Raw genomic sequence first — 22288 nt, 5'->3', positions numbered from 1 at the left:
GGTTTTGGTGGAGCTTTTACACTGTGGCTTCTGTGGCGTTGCAATTTTTGCCACTTTTATGGCCACACAGAGCACTGTTTCGCAAGCAAAATTGAGAACTTTCGCCATGGGGACATTGGGAATGTCATAAAAATTACATATTAGGAGCGTCTACACAGCTCTAATTCCATGAAAAATGCTTTGTTTACACAAAAGTGTGCAGAGAATGGTAAATACTGGCAAACGCATACGACAAACTTTGCCTTTGCCCAATGAGAATTCCCAGAAGATGTTTTAGTTATCATGCAAATGAAGCTATTTGCGAAATTTCTTCACCCTCAAAGCTTCTGGGAAACAATGTGGAGAGAGAGAGGGATGGTAAATTCAATTATTTCCGATTACAGTTTGCGCAGCGGCAATTTGAATTTGTGCACATGTCAGCATGACAGCTTGTGTCAAAAAAGGATCATTTTACGTCAGAGTGTGAATAGAAATTCAATTAGCTCCTCTAGGATGATTATTGAGGCGGATTTGAAGCTTCCATAGAATTTAATCACAACTCCAGTGATAAATGAACTAAACAACTATAATCAGGTTCGTGATCTCTTGCGAAAGACAGCCTTTTGGGAAATCCCAGCACGATCGGCGAGTGTGAATTTGCTGACGCTTTGACAAAGATTGACCTTTCTTAACAATTTTCTTGTATTCTCGTCTTAATTACAAAATAACTTAAAGAGAGGAAATGGTCTAAATTATCACAATAATAGCACGATTCGCACATTTCTTGAGTGGACAGCCCAACTCTACATGTACTCCACAGTTGTGTTCACACTGATGTTGCTGGCTGTGGTCGACATGGACCGGTAGACTGTGTGAACTTGAGGCTTCTTCAGTGGCTTCTTGTACAGCTTAATCGCCCAAATTGACAGGAACATCATCTGCACGACAATCACGAGGTGCACAACGACTGAAAGTGATTTGAACATTGAAAAATCATGGATCTCCAGCGCTCTTTCACTCACTCTCTTACCATTCTTGTACACATGCGGCGTCAGAGGATAGTTGCAGGGAAAGTCGACGTTGCTCACAACAATGTCAGCAATCGTGGGCTGAATCTTGCTCATGAGCAGCACGAACTGCACGGCAAAGTACTTCTGGATGATCTTGTAGTAGGGCAGATACGGCGCCACCATTCGCGTGATCATGTTGAGGCCCCAAATGCAGGACAGCAGCGAGATGATCACGAATGGCATGAAGTAGAAGCGGATGGAATTGTAGAGTGACTGCAAAAAGTGTGTGAAAAAAACATAATTGATCGATGTGCAAAACCACGACGGGATGTATTTTGGCGGTGAGCAAAAGAAACTGCTCGACATGAAATCACTTTCTTGCACACTCACCGGCTCATCCACATAGATCGCGTTCAGCATTATGTACATCACGCCCTGCACGACCACGAATTGTCCCACCAGCAGTCGAATGGACAGGAACTTCACCTTGGTCACGGGCTCGCCATTCCTCAGGCATCCGTAGAAGAGGCAGAAGGGCGGCACTCTCATGTTCAGCGCATTGTCGCCGGCGAGCTTTATGAAATTACTCTCGCCATTGGCGTAGTCGATAATGAGGCTGCAAAGGCAAAGTGAGAGTCAGCGGAAAATCACAAGAGATCTCGAGTGGCGTCTATTTTGAAATGCAAACACGCCGGAGAAATTACACTGAGTCGGTTTTACTCTTGCGAGCAAAAGATTGGAGAACTTGTTTGACTTGATAGCGCGACACTCAAGGGAGTCTTAATGTAATTGGCTTGACATCTATTTATAGTATGATAACAAAATAAAGAGCGTAGATCAATTTTTTGGAATGTTTCGAGGTTTACGAGTGGCTTGCGTATGGTTTTTCGGAGAGAATGTAACGGAAAATACTTTAATTGTTATACATCTTCTGTGAAAAACAAGTGTTAAGGTTGAGATTTAAAATTAAATTATGTCCAGTAAAAAATTTACAACTGATTTAAGTTCCTCAGCTGTAGTTTCTGGATGATATTCAAGATTTCAGACTAGTTTTTTATCTCACTTTCACACAACCATTCACTGAATTCTCAATAGATCTCGAAACACTGGATCTTCTAATGTCTGAAATTCTTGTCAGACACGACAATTGGAACACAGTGAGTCCATCATTCTATGCACGAGTCTGTAGCGTTGGGAAAAGAGGGAAATTCCTCTGCAAAGCAAAGCGCCAATTAACTTTCATTATATGACTCTGGCCGAGAGATGAAATACCTTCACTCTCGCGGTCCAACGACTCATTGATTAATCGTGGGAGCTGCGATACTCAAAATGCCCAGCAAAACACTGTAAAATTTCACTGAACATGCCACCATTTTCATGCGCATTTTCCCACCATGTCGCACTTATGCAAAATATCCACCTCTAAGTCCCAATGTTGGGTAACGCGCGCGGGCAAATTGCACGGTGTGCAATCGAAAGTGAAAACTCCTTTCTTACCATGTGATCTGATAGGCGGCAAAGCCAAACGTCAGCACAGCAGCCATTTCTGCCATAAGAAAGAACCGCGGGATGAGCATGGACATGAAGCAGACCAGCGAGACGACCTGGAGAGTGCGAAAGTCACGGGTAAAGCACAGGTTTTCACTATCAGTCAATCGATTTCCCCTCACAGACCTGATAAATGGCACACAGCGTGACGGTGCGCGCTTTGTACGGCTTTGGCGTGTTCTCGAGCAGGAATCTCACTTGCGTCCAGAAGATCGCGATGGTGGTGACCAGCACACACCCGCCGATCGCCAGGCAAGTGACTATTGGGGCTGAGATGGCGGAGAACAATTCACTGGCCGAGGGCAGATCGCCGCTCAGGCACTTGAAATCACTTCCACTGATGCCTTCCATTGCACTCTGACTCACTCCGGAGAACCTCGAGAGCTGACTGAACTCCAGGCACTTGGCTTTCCTCACTAACTCAGGCCAACACTATCGCAATGCCTAATGGAAAATGTGGTTTTGCGTGAGTAGGAATGCCACCTGCAACAGTCAGAGCAGAACTGAGCGCTGCTCGTCTGGATGGGACAGCTTTAATATCAAGATATCAGTCCATTCGTCATCACCTTTTTCACACACATTTCCACAAGCGCCCCTTATCTTGGGTTGACGCACTGAACGCGCCCGGAAAACCGCGCGAGATCAGCGATCTCGTCAATCATGCAGAAGGTAAGAGAGATCTGCGCAGGGACGAGGAGCGCCCGATTGTTGGATGCCAAGGATGTGGCTAAGTCTTGAGCAAATCACGCCTACAAATCACCTGCGATTCGCTGTGAAATGCTGCAGATCTGAGAAAATGCCAAGAGTTCATGTGTGACATCAATAATCGTTCAAAACTTGATTTTTTGGCTAAAATGTTACTTTTAAATTTTTTGCGTAGTCTTGATCTTGAAATTATTTGACATCTTGATCTCTTAAGCATTCAATGCGCAAACCAGAATTGAGGTTATGCAGCGCACGTTTTGCAGAAAGGAAGCGACCTAGAATGCAAGATTCTGCAAAGTCGCTAATGAGTTCATCTCTTGACTTTGTCTGTTTATTTTGAAATTTCTTTGATATCTCAGCTTATCTTCTTGGCTATTTTGTAACATTCTTTAGTCTGCAGACACTTTGTCGATTATAAATCGCTATCAACAGTCGTATAATTGAGTCAGGCATGCGTTTATGGTCAAAATGTATGCAACGAATTTATGCAACACGTCAAAATCTACCCTTGAAAGTAGGCAAAGTGCACCAATGCTCGTTTGATGATTCGTTGTGCTCTAATTTGCCTCCAGACATCATTAAGTCGGCTCTTTCACGAAAAGCGACTCTTCACTCTCGCCAACCGAGTTCGCCTAATCGTGTCAGTGAGCAATGAGCCGCCATAATCTGCAGTCGAGCCGGAGAAATTGCAGCAGAGCCGAGAAATGAAAGTCTTCTGGCCAGGTGGCTTCTCATGAACCACAACTCACCCACACAGCGACAGCGCAAGTGTTTGATGTGTCTCTGGTTCAAGATCACTCGCTCCAGCTGAGCGATAAGAGTGTTTGTGGAGGCTCCGCTGCTGTCTTTGATACTTCCTCAAACACATCGCAATGTGTGTGCTCACTTCCGAAGGCGGCTGGGAAGCACCTGACTTAATCCCCCTGCCTTGTAAATCCCTCACGAATGCCTGCCGCAAGGCGAAACGTCTTGTGCGACAGAAATGGCCAAAGCACTCCCCAGAGAGGCACAATTTCATCCCTACCAAAATATATTTATCAGCAAGTGGATATAATTAATTAAGCAAATCCAATCATTGACTCCAAATGTCGGATCATTCAATTTGTCTGCCTTTACTTTATTTCCCTCCTCTCGGCGACACTTTTCGCCTTCTGCAGGCGAACTTTAAGAGAGCAAATTGGGCAAATTGAATTAAGCAACTTTCGGACGCCCAACCACAATCATTGGCATTTATTGAGCTATTTTTGCGGTCCGGATGGGATTCATTTCGAGCACACTTTTCTCGACTCTCGAGAGACGCACCCACGAATTTTCCTTTCAATTTCCCCGATGGGCCTCGAGAGGCTCCGCACACTTCTGGCGCTGGGAAATTAAGGGAAAATTGAATCGATTCAACTCAAATGATTGCCCATTTTGTCCTCGTGGCGGCTTTTTTGCCCGCGTGAAATGCATGCGTGTATTTTCCCTCTTTCGGCTAATTTTCTAATTAGTCTCTTCCGCTGTTGGCAAATTTTTTCGCAAACAAGCACGCGCCCAAAAGTGTCGAGAGTTCATAGATGACTTTTTGCCCTAGTTTGTGAATCTATTTTGAGGAAATTTCCACGGTCAAATTACGATGGCGCGCAGTTTACAAAGTGTGTTTTCATGACGCTAGAAAGTCAGGAAAAATCCTACCAGAGGCAGAAAGTGAGCGCCAGAAAAAAAACCCTATACTCAAGAGAGTAAACAGAATTGTGTTTTGGGCGCCTGTGGAAAATGGTTTTTGCAACACTCAGACACTGATAAATTACCATGGGACACACTTGGGCCTCATTATCGACTGTTTTGGGTCGACGATCTTCGAGTTGATCGCGTCATCAGAGACTCCCATTGAGCAAAACTGCACAGAGGCTCGTGACTAACTCATAATCTTGCTCATATAATTGTAAAATTCCAAAGGGCTCAAGACTCCCTCTTGACAGTGCAATAAATCATACGTTTGATGCCTTCAAAGCCTCTGAATACTCTCCTCAGGAAGGCAGTTTTGAGTCACTCAATACCGCCCATCATAAATCATGCAGAGAAATATTAAAATTCATCCCCATGTGCTGTCATTCACATCCCCATAGCATTCCAAATTAAAGAAATCCACAGGGGCAATAAATATTTCATTCTTTGTAGCTGCAGGGCAATTTCTGCAGACAACACATCGAGAGACAAATCACGAGTTCACCGCCCACGGAATTTATCTAACATTTATCACACTTTTAGCCGTGCGAGAACATTATTGGCAAATGAACAAGGTGAGACCTGTGATTTGTCTCCTTCTCTTGCCGGGAGGATGAAGTTGGGAGACTCCACTTGAGCAAATGTAAATAAGGGTGCACACAGAGAAATGTGTGTTGCTTTAGGCAAATGTCACAAATTCTCCATGATTTTTATACTTAGATAAAGAAAATCTGTCGTAAATTGTGAATTTAACAGAAGATTGCAGAGTGTTATGTTAAAACACGATTGTCTTATGATATTCATATGGAATATTATAAGACAGTCCCATGTAATCATAAGATTAAGATGTTACCAGTCGTAATTCCATGCGCTGTTAATGCTGTAAAGCATTTTTTGCATCTTGAATTGTTATGTTAATTGATATCAATGAGACAATACATAGCACATCGTATGACACTCTGCAGAATTCGCGCACAACAGTCTTCTTTGCTCTATGCTAAGATAACTCTATGTGTTTTCATCCCTTCTCATTGCATTTGTGCTGTTTCCAATACACAATTTTCATGTGGCATGAAAATTGGCCTGTTTGTCCTGAGTGTGAGAAAGGGCGACACTCTTACGGTGTTTATTCCAGCATGAGATTTGTCTTTTTGTAAGCTCAATCGACAGCATTATCTCGAGTGGGTGAAAGTGCAAGAAGAAGGCGATATTTCCAAAGAACAAACGATAATGGAAAATGTCTGATGTTGAGACAATTTAGGGGGCTTCCAAATAAACTCCCTTATCTGAATGGCTGGCTTTTTTTGTCCGTGCTGCATTTTAAAATGCTCCACAGTGGCTTAAGAGCGGTCCTTTTTGGTGCTCTCACTCTCAATCCATAAATTCGCCACTTCCGAGACCACACTTTCGCCCTTTTCATCACTCTGGTCCCACCCGAGATTTGCCACCAGTCATTCTTGTGGGCAATTTCAGTTAATGAGCACTCTGTGAAAACACCATGTTGGCAACAAAAGCTCCCCTTTGGTGTCTTTTATCCTGGCACCCATCGCAAATTGTATCTCTAATTGTTTCGCCTGACGGAGCTTTTTCGGTGTGGCGAGGAAGGAAAAAAAAAGGGAAGAGTTTTCACCCCTTCCGCCCAGCTGACAATTATTTATTCAGGCGAGAGCACAGGAAAAAGGAAGTCCCTTCATGCGCCTCTGAATTCATTTCCATTGATTCAGGAGCGAAATTTATTGTTAGCTATACTTCATCACATCCGATGCGAACTGTGGACAATCAATTAGTGCAACAAATTGGCTCTCAACGTCATCAAGCATACTTTTTCACCACAAAGTTTCACCATATGTTTGCATAACAATACATTTTCCAGCGAATTAACACGTCAATTGAATTTTACACGCCAATAGAAGCGAAATTATTTGATAAATTCAGCGAAATTACTTTGTGTACAAGATATATCACTTTTCCCCCAAACACGACGCGCAACATTATATCGAAATCCCTTCGAGGCACCGCCAAATGAGTTGCGCCAGAACCACCTTAATCATTTGCATGGTAATGAAGCACTAAATCAGGCATCAGTAAATAAGCTCACGTAGCAAATTAGACATTGGCGAGATGCAATCTTCATCTGGCAAACTTTCGGGCGAGACAGTAATTTAATTGCACCGCCAAATTTACATCAATGGCCAACACGAGACAAAGCTTTTGGAGACACACAGACATTTTGCAAATGTACTCAACATTTGCCAGAGTGATTAAATTAAATATTCATAAGCATCTGAGAATGGCTGCCGTTCTGCAGAAGCTCAACATTCCGACGTATTGCTAATTATCTAAGTTTTCGGAGGATTATTTGTGTGTGATTACAGCTCAGGCGCATTTTATTGTCGCACATCTTATCAGAGAAGCTGCAGTTGAGATTTTGGGGAGATTCCTCGAAACACACCAAGAGGAAGTGTGTGAGAATAATTGCTGTTTAAGTCTGTAAGTAATGTGAGTTTGGTTTCACGCTTAAGTTCATTATTTGAGCATAACATTCACTCAGCTTGCAAATGAAATTTATTTTATTAAAATCCGTTAATAACCCTAAATTTGATGATTTTCGCAGACACTTAGAATGGATAATTGACTCCACCTATTAATAAGCGCCGCCCATTTGAAAGGATTATGTGAATTTATTGCATTCAGACGTTCTACTTTTATTTGAATTGTTCCAATTTATTGAAATACTCTTCACGAATTCGGATTATCTGGTCAAATCTCTTAGCTTCCCTTTAAGAGGCTTCACTTGTCACAAATGCGCCTTACTCTAGATTTCTTATCATAAAATTTGTTTAGTGATTCACATTTGATCGTTTTATTGATATTTCTGGCCTCTTGTGCATTCGATGGCATTTCCATTGAGCCAGAATTCACTGCTTTGTGCCTTTGTACTCACGTATGTTGCACGCTTCAGGGCGTTTTCACTATTGCATATTGTTGCTTGCAGATGAAAGCTCAAAAGCTCACAGAAGTGAATTTTGATTTCAAGTTTCACTGTTGCCCACTTAAGCGCCTGAATGTTGGTGATTTTACGAACATTAAGAGCAACAAATCAAGGGCGTGAATAGTTGCCATGTACACCATATCTTTCCATTCTTCAATCCTCTCGATAACACTGTTTATTAGGAAGTTTCTTAAGCACTCTTCGATGTTCAATAAATTTTTTGGGAGAAAAACTTTTTCCTCAAACTTCAGCATCTTTCGCCGTGACACAGCTTTGCGTGTATGTGCCATTCTTTCCAATGAAAAGTAAGCAATAAATTGCAAAGTGTTGGATGATGGCGAGAAGAGTGAGAAAAGCGACTGTGCTAAATGCCTTAATAATGAATGAATGCGTGACTTTGTGAACTCGGGAGCTTTTCCCATTAAGCTCTCGCAGGCGAAGTATGTTCAATTTAAGAGAACCCTACAATACTTTAAAGCACCCCCCAACAATGTGTACAGTCAACATTGTTGCAACACCCCCACAATTTGCATGGATGGTTTTATGGTCTCCGCGCTGACCACATCTTGCACACTGTGCGATTGTGTACATATACAATTTCGCAACGAGCATTTTACTGCTGAGAAGCATCCTAAGGAGCTCAACTATCAACTGAGCTGTTTATCTCTCGTCCCAAGCGCACTCCCCAATTGGGGAGGCTTCCACTTTGTGGAACTGTGTGTAATTGCTTATAAAAAGCTCCTCTAAAACCCCCCCACCCCACCCCGTGTGGGCGGCATAATAAACACATTTTCCCTCCTGCACGCGACGGTGAGTCTTAAGGGGATTACACACTTTTAGGAGTCCTTTGCGGGGCAGATCCTCTCAAATTGCTCACACTTGGCAGGAGCTGAGCAATGCTGTTAATGAGCTTCTGCATTCCCGTCCCTTCACGCCGCATTATCACTCAATTATGCGCCCTCGCTTTCCTCTGTGGGCGCTTCTGTACTTAATGGGTGGGAAAAAATCAAAGTCATGCTCACGCCTTGTGTCTCCGGAGAGCCTCATTGCTGTGATACCCCGAATTTCTTCTTTCTGTCTTATCGCGCGAACAGGAGAATGGGACTAAATTGCAGATACACGGTGACATCTGAGGAGTTCTGGTGTTAGAAGTGGGATTCATGTTTGTGCTGGAAAACCATCTTTAATGCTTTGTCTACTTTGAGTGATTCGCTGCTCTGCTCGCGTACTTTCGTCGCTAATTCTCTTTTCCGCCTGGATGAACTTCATCTTCCCTGATGACTGTGTTTTGCTTGTTGTATTTAATTCCAAGAGTGCTTGCCTTTTCCGTTTTCACTCTAAATGTTTTCTATACTAACTGATACTGAAAACTCCAGTATTCACCACGTTCTGTAGAAATACTAACATTGGGAATATTACATTCGGCCATTCCTGACATTCTATATCCTAGAAGTTTCTGAAAGGCAGAGATTTTGTTTCTTAAAGAAAAAGCAATAGTGGAAAATCATAAAAATTGCAAATAAATGCGATTCTCCATTTTTGGCCCCTGTGAGCCGCCGGCATTCGTCGCCTCGCCAGCGCGACTCTCACCTCGCGAGGCGCGCGCTTTTGGCCGCTGCGAGTCAGACTGAGCCGAGTTTGTGCGCCAGTCTGAGCTGCACATTCGGAGCGAGAATGTGCCTTTTCCCGCGCTTTTTCACGAACCTGCACTAACCTTCACCTAACCTAAGCAACAGGTAGGACGGCCGCGCCTCCGCATCGGCCAGAAGTCAATCTGACGCACTTTCTTGTGTGCAAAGTGTTATCGCACGGCATTTTTTGGGCACCGCCGAATTCCTCTCGGCTCGCTGATTTCTGGGGGTGTGCAGCGAAGTCACCTTTCATTCGGCCTTTCACTGTGCGACTAATTCTCGGCGGCATTTTTTGCTCCTTCGCCGTGACTCTGCAAGAAGTGTGGCGCAAAATTGAGGCACAATTTTTGTGAGAGTTCGCGATGTGCGACTGAAATGCTTTCCGTGAATTCTATTGAGAAATCAGTTGTTGTTTTTTCAAAGCGGCGCGTAAGAGGGGAAAAAACCTAGTGAGAAATGATAATTTGTGGTGTTAAATTTTTCTCGTGATGTATTAGTTTTCGGCCAATTCGAGGGGCCGTAAATTCTCACGCGTGGCAGGCAATTAAATTGATGGGAATTGATTTTCTCATGCGCCATTCAATTTAAAACTGCAACAATGCAATGTGAACAAATGGCGGCAATTTGCATCAGTTTGTCACGTTTGTCAGGAACCGCCCGGAAAATCCCGTGATCAATTTGTCGCATTCAATTAATTGATTGGTGTAGAAATTTCTTGTTAAATATTTGAAGTGAGCAACGCGACGAAATTAACTCTTTCTCTTCGTCACATCTGGAAAGATCAATTGTGGCCATAAAAGAAGCGATGACACAATTTCGGACGGCCTCGAAAAAGTGACTCTTTTCACCCAGTTTTATTGACCCCTCGACACGCATTGAGAAAAAAGTGAAATTATTATTTCTTCGTCTGATGATTTTTCCTTTACGCAATTTCGCACGCGTCTTCATAAAGTTATTCAATCCACATGGAATTGTGCAGAAAAATGTGTAGCATTTCACAAAACTCTTCAGCAATCCATCAATGTTAAATTTATATCCTCTCCGCATATCATTTCCCAACGACCGTGAATTCTCGCTCGAGCATAGATTCTATGTGATGCCATGAATAGAATGATATAAAGTTTGTGATTCACAAGAGCGAGAGAGAGAGAGCGAAAGAGGCTGATTATCTTAATTTATGTAATCTTCTCAAATGAAAACGAAACATTTGCATGTGATTAAGTGATGGTCTCTCGCTCAACCAAACCCATCAGCTCACAATCAGCTGAGAAAAAAGCCACATTTTGCCTCATGGGCACAAAAAAGACGATGAGAAGGCAGAAATTATAGGTCTTCCCCATCGATTTAGGCGTAATTTTGGGGTCGAACTCCAGAGCTCACCCTTTCGGGACATTAGAGATCCTCAAGAGTCTTGACACATGACGTCAAATGTCGGAGGTCAAAGTAATTGAGAATCTGCTGCGATTGATGAATATCTTTGCAAATTCGCTCAAATCGAAATGAGAATCTTCGAAAAAGCACGCGGAAATCCAATAGAAAGAATCTTTTCAATATTTCATTCATATCTCCGTTTTAATCAGGCAAACAATCAGCATCAAGAGCGTGGAAATATGCACTTCCCTTGAGCTTTCCCACCCAGAAATCTCCACCATTTCTGGGTCACAATGCGATCATCAATTTTCACTCTCTCGCATTTCGCCACATTCTATGGGATTCGCGCGCAATTTGTATCTCGCGACAGCAATGAAAAGACCATTATTATTGGCCATAAATGAGGCAATTGTATTGCATCAGAATTGCATTTGCAGCCATGAACAGCTCGACGCTGCGACCCTTCGAGGAGTCTGAGTGCTCTAATGATGCCATTCCGTCCTTCTACGACTATGTCACCGCCATGACGCCGCTCTTGATGGGCCTCACGGCGGCCGGTGGAGCGCTCTTCCTCGTCACCCTCACGATCTTCTACAGGAACCTCAACAAGCTGGTCAGACGGACGCCGAAGGACTTCCTGGCGCGGACACTCATGCTCTGCGGCATTTACCAGGTAATTGACAAGAAGATAAGCGCCCAAGGCGGGCGGATTAGCCGCGAAAGGTGTACAAAGAGCCACGAAAAATGCTTCCCTAAATTCAGTATTTTCTTAGCATTACTGCATTTAAGAATCTCTAAATAATTATCTCTTTATCGCATGAGAAAAGTATAATTAATAAAAATGATAAATGAATGTTCACACAAACAGTTGAAAATGGTGATAAAACAAATCAAATAGATTCTCATACTGCATAGGAAATTATGTAGAACCTTTTAGAGAGAATATACTTTTTTTTTAAACTGTCTCACTCGCCTTGAACGCCGTGCTAATTGGCAATTTATTCTAATGCATCTCATCACTCACGCAGTGTAATTGACTCCTCCCAAGAGGCTCTCGAGGACTCCCTCGTGTTAATTCACAAATGGCCAGTTAATTGACCACCGAAGACTCTCCACACCAAGTGCTCCTCTCCCTCTTCCTCGGCTGCCATTCTCCAAGGCGGTCGCTTTGGGAGCTAATTTGAGGCAAATAGGCTCATTTCGCACCTGACGCGAATGACAATGATTTTGAACTTGAGCCTCAATTCGCATTGTTCGTCCCAAATCCCAAGAGTGCCGCTCTTGGCGACAATCACGGCGGATAAAGAGATTTGAGAGTCCGCGTCATGGATTGTAAATCTCCAGGCTAATCTCGGCTTCTTGCAGATCGTCTCAGCGGCGGCTTTCGTGTCAATCCTGGTGCCCAGAGCCATTCTGCTGTGCGACACAGTGGCTCACTTGACATTCGCCTTCTGCACCTATCAATTAATTTGGTGAGTGAAGTGCCAGAGAGCCCGAAAATCGATCAAGCGTCTATTTTTTGACTGATGCCCAGAGTTGCAAAGGCAGCAAATTGGAGTTCCTCAAAGGCGCCCATCAACGAAATTGTGTGAATTTTGTTGTTGTTCATATATTACTTTTTCAGCATTCATAGATAAGCTTCAAGGTCACTTATCGTCTCGAGCTTGAGTTATTCAACTCGCATCATGCCTAAGATTAATTATCTGGCAATTTATTCACATTATAATATGCCATCCTCTCTTTCCGCATTCTCTCTCATCCTCAAAACTGCCACTTGATCTCGCATCGCGACGCTTTGCAACTCTGCGAGGACGCTTCTCATTTGGCACTGACCTTCCTCATCCGCCCCTCATCGCCACCCGCCAGCCTATTTATAGACTACGCCGCCGGGGAGACCAACTTCATCAAGCAGGCCAACCGAGACGCCTTCTCGCTCAGGACGCCGCCCTGCTGCTGCTGCTGCTGGTGCTGTCTGCATCCCGGTCCACCGAGCAAGGCCGCCTTCCTGCTGGTCAGGACGCTCGTGCTGCAGTTCCCCATCGTGCAAGGCGTGCTCTTCATCACGCTCAACGTGCTATTCGTGGAGAACAACGTGAGTGTCTATCTCTTGCCTTAGAAGGTGTCCGTTCCGCTGTTTGACTGTCCTGTGGCAAAAAAGTCGCCACATTTCCCGGCTCGTAAATTAGAGAATGAAACCAAACCATGGCAAAAATTAGTCAATCCGAACTGCCAGACCGTAATTAGAGATGTTTATCACCCTCAAATTTCCCACTAATTGAGAGGTTTTTGCCAGTCTTGCTTACCTCAAAAATATTTAGACTTTATTGAAGAGTCAGGATTGTTTTCTCAGGCTAAATTGTGCTTATGAACAATAATTGGATGATAAACAATTAAACTGCCCGATCCTAAACTGAAAATTCATCCCTTAAAATCAGTGGCTCTATTCGAGTTAACAGATCTTATCTGTTAAGAGGTATTGGCGAGTTCTTAGTTAACCGTATTTGGCATGTTAATCTTTTACATATTTGAAGTTTAAGATGCCAGTGTATCATCAAACTGTCTTAAAATGTGTTGTTATTTATTTGATTGTCCTGATTTTTTGCTTCCGGAAGCAATAAATTCTATGCATTCCATTGTGTGTTGAGAAGCAGCAAAAAAGGAACCCTTTTTCTTGCCTTGCAGCAACTCTACAGCAGAGTTTTTCTGTACTTCCTGCCTTTCATCATCACCTCCATCATTCTCTGCATCTGGGGACTCAACATCATCGTGCGCATGATGGCGCCCTGTTTCCCGGATCTCCATCTGCGGGCCAAGTACTTTGCGCTCCAATTCGTGCTGATGATGACGAAGATTCAGCCAGGAATTGGGAATGCAATTGTGGCGAACATAGAGTTTCCTTGTTGGTATCCACTGACGCCGGCGCTGTACAAAAACAGTAAGTTTCCCCACATTCAAGTCTTCCGGATGCGTTTTCTCAGCGTTTTTCCTGTCTTTCCAGTAATCGTGCAGATCATTATCCTCACGCAAATGGTCATTTTGTCCGTGTGGGCGCAGAAGCTGTACAGAACACCGAGTAAAAGCAGCATGAAGCTCAGCATGCTGTCGTGAGGCCTTCTTGTCGGCTCTTGGATAACCAGATAACCAGTATTAGAGAAAAATAAGGGGAATTTAAGAATTACAGGTAGAATCTCGTGATACACATAGTCAGAAAGCCTTAACGAAAGATGCCTAAATGAGTGTCTAAACTTGGAAATACACAATTTCTAACACAATACATTATTTCTAACATTTATTGACAATTGAGAGACATTCAAAGTCTCTCAAGCGCAATAATGCCGCAAAAAGACATGTAAATGTGATGTTAGCTATATGAGTGATAAATAACACAACTTAATCTGTTTATTGAAAGGAGTTTTATTTCATTCTAGAATCGCACCCTCATTTCTCTTCTTTTTTTTCTTCTACTCTGAACACCTTTGAAGGTGCGAAATTTTCCTTGCAAAATATGGCTCGTAAATGTTCATGAAATTTGCATTTTATGCGGCATTTCTCACCTCAAAGAGCCGAATTTAATTAAAATCGGGTCAATTTCGCGTCTTGGGACACTTTAACAGCCGCCGAGGGTGATTTTTCATCATAAAAACACACCAAAAAGCGAGTCATAATGCGAGGTGGAGGTTCATAAATTACATGAATTTGGCGCTCTTTCGCGGTTCCGGGGATTTCTTTCGTGAGTGAGGTGTGTTATTCAAAGGATTATTATATTAGATGTGAGCCTGATTGATGGTTTTCTTAAATTATTCTTTGTTTAGAAAGCATTATTTGGTCGATTAAGCGCGTGTTTCATTGAGATTTCATTTGGGGATTTCATGGTGAGAGAAATTCAAACTTGACACTGTTTTGCCTACATCGCGGCTGCGAGCGCCGCGCGAATTTCCATGGCGGGAAATCATGCTTGATTGTCATTCGTTCGCAACACAACCTCGTAAATTGTGAAAGAGTGGATTAGTTTTTCCCCTGGAAAATGCCTGAGAATCTGGAAATCCTGCCCTCAATCAGTGATTATCTGGCTGGTGAGAACGAATACTTGGCGCTCCTGACCAAACCGGAGGCGTGGAGCAAGATTCCTCTGCTGAATCATGCCAAACTCCCGGAGAATGGAAGCCTGGTGAGATTCCGTGGGATGATCCAGGATATGCTGGACCCGGAATTCTACCTAGAACGCTACATCGTGAAAACCAGTGAAGGCGAGAGGATTCAGGATGGCAGATTCATCGATTTCCTGCAATTTGACGAGGTAAAAACACGAAATTTCCTTTCCTTATTGTTGATTTATTATTCTGGGCTTCTTTCCAGGTGTCAGAAGAGGTGGATTTCTCTTCCTCCAGCAATAAGCATGGCGAGAGAAGATGTCTATTCCTGGTCACTATTCCTGGGATCAATTCTTGGGCGGATGAAGCGAGCTTTGAGGACGAAGAAGTGCCTGAGAAACGTCCGAAAGTCGAGACAGGAGGATCTGCCCTGTCTCATGAATACCTCGTGAATTCCCCGCTCCCTGACCGCCCAAGCAGAGCGTGCCTGACCAAAATCTACAGCAATTTTGACGCTTTCCGGCTCAACACTGTTGTTGATGTGCTGGGATTCCTCTCTGTGGATCCCAGTCTGGACGGAAGCGATGAAGAAGTGTCCAATCCCGAAGAACACCTCGCCAGAAATCCTCCACCACATCTTATCCCACGCCTGCATGCAATCTCCGTTCGGGAAGTGCTCCAGATGAACCCTTTCCTCCAGCAAATCCCTTCCGGAGAGAATTTCCAGGACATCTCACGCGATGTCCTGATGATGCTGACGCAGTGTCTCTTCGGGGACGAATTGGCGGCCAGATATCTCTTCGCACACCTGATTTCCAGCATCCAGAGCCGCGTGGGACTGGAGATTCTGGGCAAAATGTGTCTCAACATCACGAATGTGCCTATGGAATATCCCAAATCATTGTACGGGGTCCTTGAGGCAATCCTCCCGGCCAGTTATCACCTCAAGATGACTTTGGACAATCTCAATGGACAGCAGTTTGTGCCGAAGAAGGATTACGCGACAGGGAAACTCACCTCAGGCGTACTCCAGCTCGCGCCGAAGACGCACTTGCTTCTGGACGAAACTCTTATGGCGCCCGGACAGCTGGAATCCGGCGGTATTAAGGCTGTCCATAGCCTGGGAAATCTGATAAGACATCAATCTATCGAGGCAGACTTCCAGTACTACACTCTGGATTACGAGTGCGATGTGGCTGTTCTGATCCTGAGCGAGGGCAAGAGTCTTCTGCCCAGCGACGTGATGTTGCCTCTGAAGATTGATCCGGAGGCCTCGCAGCACATCGAGGAGACCTTCAAGGCGGCCCATCAGTTCATCAGAACGAAGTCTAGGAGTATCAGGGACTTCTTGGCCGGGCAGAAGATCGCGCAGTTCGATCTGGATGAAAACATCCAAGCCACTGTTCAGGAGGATCTCGTGGCAGTGCGAAAAGCTCACAATGCTACGCCTGAGGAGCTGCATGGTCTCCTGACGCTTTCGCGTCTGGTAGGCAAATCCCTGGGGAAGAGGAACCTCGACGCGGACACGTGGCAGCTGGTCAGGAAGATGGACGAAGAACGGCGGCAGAGAATCCGAAAGTGAGAGTGTTTTGTATGCATTTTTTAATACAAGTTTGCGCGTCCACAAAGCTATCCTTTCCTGGCTTTCCTGGACAAAACGGTGCCTGGCGGTGGCAGAGGGTGCTCCGGATGCATAGCCTTGATGTGGGATCTTAGAACGTGGCACTGCGTAAAGGACTTCTTACACACCGCACACGGATAGTTCCTCTCGCCCGTGTGCGTCATCATGTGCGTCCGGAGGCTCTTCTTCACGCCGAACGCCTTGCCGCACACGCTGCAGATCTCGTTCCTCTCACCCGTGTGCGTGACCATGTGATCACGCAGGTCGCGATTTCTGGCGAATCCCTTCTGGCAGACGCTGCACTCGTGCCTGAGCTCTCCCGCGTGGCTACGCCGGTGTTTCAGGAGGCTGCTACTGTGGGAAAACCGCCGGCCGCACGGACACTCAAAAGACTTCTCGGCCGTATGCCTGGCGCGGATGTGAGCTCTCCTGCCGCTCCAGTGGACGAACTTCTCGCCGCAGAGCTCGCAATTGTACCTCTTGTCGTTCGTGTGGATGCGCATGTGCATCTCCAGGCTCTGTCTCGTCGTGAATCCGGCATCGCAGACGGAGCAGCAGAAGCTCTTCTGGTCACTATGAGTTGCCTTGTGTCTCTCCAGCTGCGATTTCAGCAGCTTCTTGCCGCACAACTCACATAGAGTGATCTTCCCGTGCTCAGTCTTGTAGTGGCGGTCATAAGCTGTCCTTGAGAGGAAAGTGATCTTGCATCTGTGGAGGGAAGAGATGAGAATCTTCCGGAAACGAGATTCTCTCAATTACCTGCGGCATCCGTGGAGTTTTTCACTCTTCGCTGATTTCTGCGTGCAGTATTCTTCAGCTGCGGCAAGGATTTTCTCCTCAGACTTGAGGCACTGATGCTTGAAAGCATAGAATTCGGTCAACTTCCTCCGGCAGAGACTGCAAATCTCCTTGAAATCCCCGTCAATCTGCCGTCCGAGCAGAAACTCCAGCATTTCCATGCCCTGAATCTCATTATCAAACTCATCATCGAGCTGTGACAGCGGGGAATCATCCCTGAGACACGTCCTGCACACTTTCCCGCACTTCCTGGTCAATTCCATTTCTCAAAACACAGCGAAAGTGAGGTTGGACTCGATGGCTTCATCGACTGTCAGTGTCTCTCCCTCTCTCTCACTCGCTCATCTCCGTGGTAACCGCTCTCTCACGGCTCGGCGTCTCTTCAGTTTACCTTTGCTCTCCGAGTGGGATGGTTTGTTTGCTTTCCGCCCAGTGATTCCCTTGTTCGCCCTCCCGAGACGCCCAGCCGCTCTGCGTCCACCCCAGTGTGCCCAGTGACCCGACAGTGCAGTGAGATGTGACGTGATGTCGGCGGAAGAGTGTGAGGAAGTGCGCGGGCTGCTGCAGCGCCACCGTCTGAGGCTCCTGCGGGAGCTGGAGGAGAGCCAGCTGGTGCCCGTGTTGGTGAAGAAGGGCGTGCTCAGTGTTGTGGACGAGGAGGTGCTGAATGCCGAAGTGAGTGTGGACAGGAAGTGCGACGGGGTGATTGAAGCGATCGCCCGGAAGGGATTCCACAAGTTCAAGGAGTTTTGCTACGCCGTGGAGACGGAATGTCCGCAGTTCATCACTGACATCATCAATGATCGCCTCAATTATGGTGAGTGACAGTTGCACTCTTAAGCCTTGGACAGGCGTGAGGTTTAGCTTAAACTCGTCACTTAGAAGGAAATAAGACAACTGAAAATTTTAGTAAATTTATCTTCTCATTCCTGTCTTATAAGACAAACTGTCAAATTCGTTTTGCACGAGAAAATTTGACAGAAGCTCCAAAATAAACTTTCCAATATTTGCCCTGACTTTAGTTGAGATTTGATTAATCTATTATTTGTGTATCTAATCTTCCAATCTCTGGCATTTGCTTGAGCCATAAAAATTACTTTAAGATCTTTCAACGCTTTTTTACACGCATTTTTCAAGCTAAACCTCCGAAAGCGTGGGAACTTCGTCACGATTCATCGTCATATCGCTTTCGATCGGCTACTTTTCTCTATTCCTCAAAATTGCCTCATTGTTGTCCTTCGACAAAAAAGAGTCCTCTGACATCCGTTTCTGAAAGGAACCTCAAATCACGGCGATACAATAAGAAAAAAAAACACTCCTTCAATTCAACTGACCTAAAAACATGGTAAAGTGAATAAATTCAGTTTCTCAATATATTGCTTTTTTATCCGATTTACGCAACTTTGCACCTCCAAAATCGATCTGATAAGACCGAAATTGCGCGCTAAACTGTCTTGTTAAAACTGTAAAGTTCTCGAGTGTGTCAATGAGACAACATATGAATGTGGTAAATGCTGGGCAAGTGAGCTTTGTGAATAACTAGCTCATTACTTATTAATTATGATGCATGAGAAAGTTCGGCAACTTTGTGTTGAGAAAAGTTCAGCGCGCGCAATTATTTGGCGATTTTGAGTGCTCGCATCAGAGAGTGAAATGGATGTGAGAGACTGAGAGAAAAAGGGGTAATTTTTGGGCGCTTCAGGAATAAAAGTCATCGTAATTTATTAATTTATTCGCGCATATATTTCCGGAAATATTGTGCCTTTCCCCGTTGCTCAAGAAGGTGACTTTTTCTCTCTCTCTCTCTCTCTATCACGATGGGTTTTTGTGTGCTGGACGCGGGAAAAGGGTTTCCCATCGGCCTTTTTTCGTGTGCACAACACAAGAAGTGGTTTGTCGAACGAGTCAATATTGCGGCGATGGAGACAATAAAAAGAGTCGTGAACGGTGGGAAGGGAAGAAGAACAAGTGGAAGAGCAACAGATGAAGAGACACCCAACAGGTTATCTCTTCTGGTCGGACGCATGGAACAGAGTTGAGAAAACTTGTGGGTTTTCTTGCTCAGATCTCAGATTTGGTTATTTGTTGGATTTTCGGGAAAATATTGAGGATTTTGTGAGAAGATTGAAGTCAAAGTTTTCATGTGATCCTTAGGAATGTGAGGTTATGTTGGCAGTTTTCTATGTTTTGCCTATCTTTCTGGTAAGCAACTCTGTTGCCTGGCGGAAGACCGACAACAGAGTATCACAAGACAGGATTGAGGTTTTTGGTCTTTTGCAATTTTCTCTCTTGATGATCATTGACACCATTTTTACGCCAAGAAACGACTAATTGATCACTGTAATTGTCTCTTCAGCACGGAAGATTGTCTATCACGTAGAATTATCGCCCCGTCTAGCCTCTCCTCGTTCGTCCGTGACGACGATGGAAAAGCAGCGCCCGAAGACGCGTTTAAGAAAAAAAAAATGGGGGAAGGAATATTGTTGAATTATTTATGCTTGGGAGTTGAGACTCTCATTGATGAAAACGTCCCCGAAAACCTCGCCAGGCGTTGCTCAACTCCATAAAGTCGCCGAGTTGATGAATGGCTGGCGGTGGAACACGATGTAATAATTAATAAATTAAAATTGCTGATACTGTTGGGCAGGAAAGGCTGTGCGGTGGAGATTTAAATTCAATTAGACTCTTGGGAGAGGTGAAAAACTCCGTGGGAAAACCTCGAAGCCCTACATTCAACCGTGAAGATCTTCCCACACTTTTTTTTTCATATCTTGAGCCACTGAATAAAATCCACGCGGTTGATGATGAAAATGATCCGAATGGCAAGAAATGTGGAGACTTATGGGCGATTTATAGAGGAAATTCAAAGCGGAGAGGAAATGATTTAGTGTTTGGGGGTCATTGTGAAATTGACACAAAATCTTTTGAATTTTCATGAGATGGCAAAAAAAAATTATTCAGCTCTTTAACATTTCGAGGATTGTCACAATTGACGAGTTAATCGTCTGTGAAGTTTATTTAATTAATCGCCTCAATGGATGTTGGGGTTAAATGGCGTGCACTCGGAAAAATCGGCGGCTTATGTTTGAAAATGAAGTGGATTTATGCACAATTTACTAATGTGGTGCTAATAAAAATTTATGGCCTCTGAGGAATTCAGGTGGACCTAAAGAGAGGAATGTGATCGCGCGCAGTTGAAAAGAGGTCCACCTGTGGAGAATCAATGAAAGAAATCTTAATGGCGCGACTAAAGCAGCACAAATTTCTCGTGCCACAGAACCGTTGTCTCTTATCATCACATGCATCTTATCATCCCGGAGGAAACGTAAACAAGTCTCCAGAGCACTGAACTCTGCGCTCAACAATGTATAATTGCGAATAATACCGGGTAATTTGAGGAAATCAATCCCGAAGAGAGCTTCGCCATTGATTTTCATCTATTAAACACCTCTCATTGGGATGGAATAAAAATGGTTGATTTACTATCCAGCAGCTCTTCGCTTATGTTTGTGTAAATTTATCTCCCATTTGTAAACAATTTTTCTACCATCGCTGCACAGTGAATTTTCCTGGAGAGCCACTATCTTCTCAGCTTTCTTTAGGGGGTCTCAAACTCAGTCAAACTATCTTCTTCGCGTCCTCGTGAAGTTAACTGCGTTTCGAGGGAGTTTCAATGCCTAAAATTTCCAATTTGCATTAAAAACACTTTAAATTCAGTGCTAACTCATTTACATTTATTTTACTTGAAAATATATTTAATTCATTTCATCAAAATTGACGAGAATTAGAAAATTCATAATAATTAAATTGAGGATCTGAAAATGTTTAAAAGATTTATTTTATCTTAATACGAGATCGCAATACACAACAAATATATCTTACTGTTAAGAAGATAGTGTAATTCATGGGCTGAAAATGCGCCGTCAGTGCTGATGGAGTGTGAAAACGTCTCAGAAGAATTTGACGAGCATGTGAAGATTCCATCTTATCAAAGTTCTCTATTAATCTATTACTCTTTTCCACTGATTTGTTGAAAATCTCTCCGCAATGACCAATATTGATAATCATTAAGACACTGGGAAAGCTATACAATCCCATCATACCACACCAGATTAATATTTTCATTGATCCATTCATGAAAACGATGGATCTCAAAACGATATAAACGAAAAGACTTATGTAAACTGTCTCCATATTTCTTGAAAGAAATATCACACTGCTAAAAGAGTAGTTCATGAGCTTTACAATGTCCGAAATGATGAGCGAGAGTTCCACAATATGCTTTTCATTAGATTTTCTGTGGTATTTAGAACTGAATGCTTGGATTTTATTTAATTCAGAAGAAAAATGCCTAACGAAATTTGCAATGTAAAGTGTTGGTAATTTTATAAAATACGCCGCAAGAAAGTAACAAAATATGTCTCGACATCGAATAAAATTTATCTTTATATTCAATGCAATATATCCATTGAGAAGTACTGAAAATGTGAGGAAAATATAGAAGAAAGTTATGAGATACAATTGAGAATTTGGAGACAATTTTATGTTCTTCTTCTTCTTATTTTTAAAACACTGCATAAAATTTTCTGTCAAGAGCTTCTCAAAGCGATTAATTGAGTGTAATAATTTCAAGTGAGATTTTCTGCTTCTAAACACAAGTATCCAAATTATCAGTAGCCAAGTGAAGAGAAAAAATTTTTCAGAATAGTACAAAAATCCTGAAAAATTAGATGGATCGAAATTGAACAATTTCTGAAAAGTCACTCGTAGCGGAATGTATGTTATCAAACTGTAGATAACCAACACTATATAGGATATTAACAAACAGAGCCTCG

General features: G+C 43.7%; 4 protein-coding genes across 6 annotated transcripts in view; 3 read left to right on the top strand and 1 right to left on the bottom strand.

The window, feature by feature from the left end:
• Positions 1-500: 500 nt before the first annotated feature.
• LOC132255403 (organic solute transporter alpha-like protein) lies at positions 501-3007 on the bottom strand. The gene is made up of 5 exons (XM_059751411.1): positions 2664-3007; positions 2487-2593; positions 1380-1605; positions 1010-1262; positions 501-946 (listed from the first exon to the last, which is right to left on the bottom strand). Exons 1-5 carry the CDS (start codon positions 2886-2888, stop codon positions 783-785), a joined length of 975 nt encoding a protein of 324 aa, XP_059607394.1. The 5' UTR covers positions 2889-3007; the 3' UTR covers positions 501-782.
• A 6581-nt stretch (positions 3008-9588) lies between these two features.
• LOC132266092 (organic solute transporter alpha-like protein) lies at positions 9589-14337 on the top strand. Its single transcript, XM_059766930.1, has 6 exons — positions 9589-9677; positions 11381-11616; positions 12309-12415; positions 12810-13035; positions 13626-13878; positions 13942-14337. Exons 2-6 carry the CDS (start codon positions 11383-11385, stop codon positions 14049-14051), a joined length of 930 nt encoding a protein of 309 aa, XP_059622913.1. The 5' UTR covers positions 9589-9677; positions 11381-11382; the 3' UTR covers positions 14052-14337.
• Positions 14338-14937: 600 nt separating this feature from the next.
• LOC132256132 (mini-chromosome maintenance complex-binding protein) lies at positions 14938-16616 on the top strand. The gene is made up of 2 exons (XM_059752331.1): positions 14938-15240; positions 15300-16616. The coding sequence occupies exons 1-2, from the start codon at positions 14968-14970 to the stop codon at positions 16614-16616; spliced, it is 1590 nt and encodes a 529-aa protein (XP_059608314.1). The 5' UTR covers positions 14938-14967.
• A 1237-nt stretch (positions 16617-17853) lies between these two features.
• LOC132256129 (tight junction protein ZO-2) overlaps positions 17854-22288 on the top strand; it is a 32748-nt gene continuing 28313 nt past the window's right edge. For all 3 annotated transcript variants that reach the window (XM_059752324.1, XM_059752328.1, XM_059752329.1), the window contains exon 1: positions 17854-18270. In XM_059752324.1, the coding sequence (XP_059608307.1) occupies positions 17979-18270 (292 nt within the window). In that variant the 5' untranslated portion in view covers positions 17854-17978. The remainder of the gene's footprint in view (positions 18271-22288) is intronic.

Source organism: Phlebotomus argentipes, unplaced genomic scaffold (genome assembly GCF_947086385.1).
Source record: "Phlebotomus argentipes unplaced genomic scaffold, Phlebotomus argentipes genome assembly contig_5, whole genome shotgun sequence".
Classification (NCBI taxonomy): Eukaryota; Metazoa; Arthropoda; class Insecta; order Diptera; family Psychodidae; genus Phlebotomus; species Phlebotomus argentipes.
This window is presented reverse-complemented; position numbering and strand designations above follow the sequence as displayed.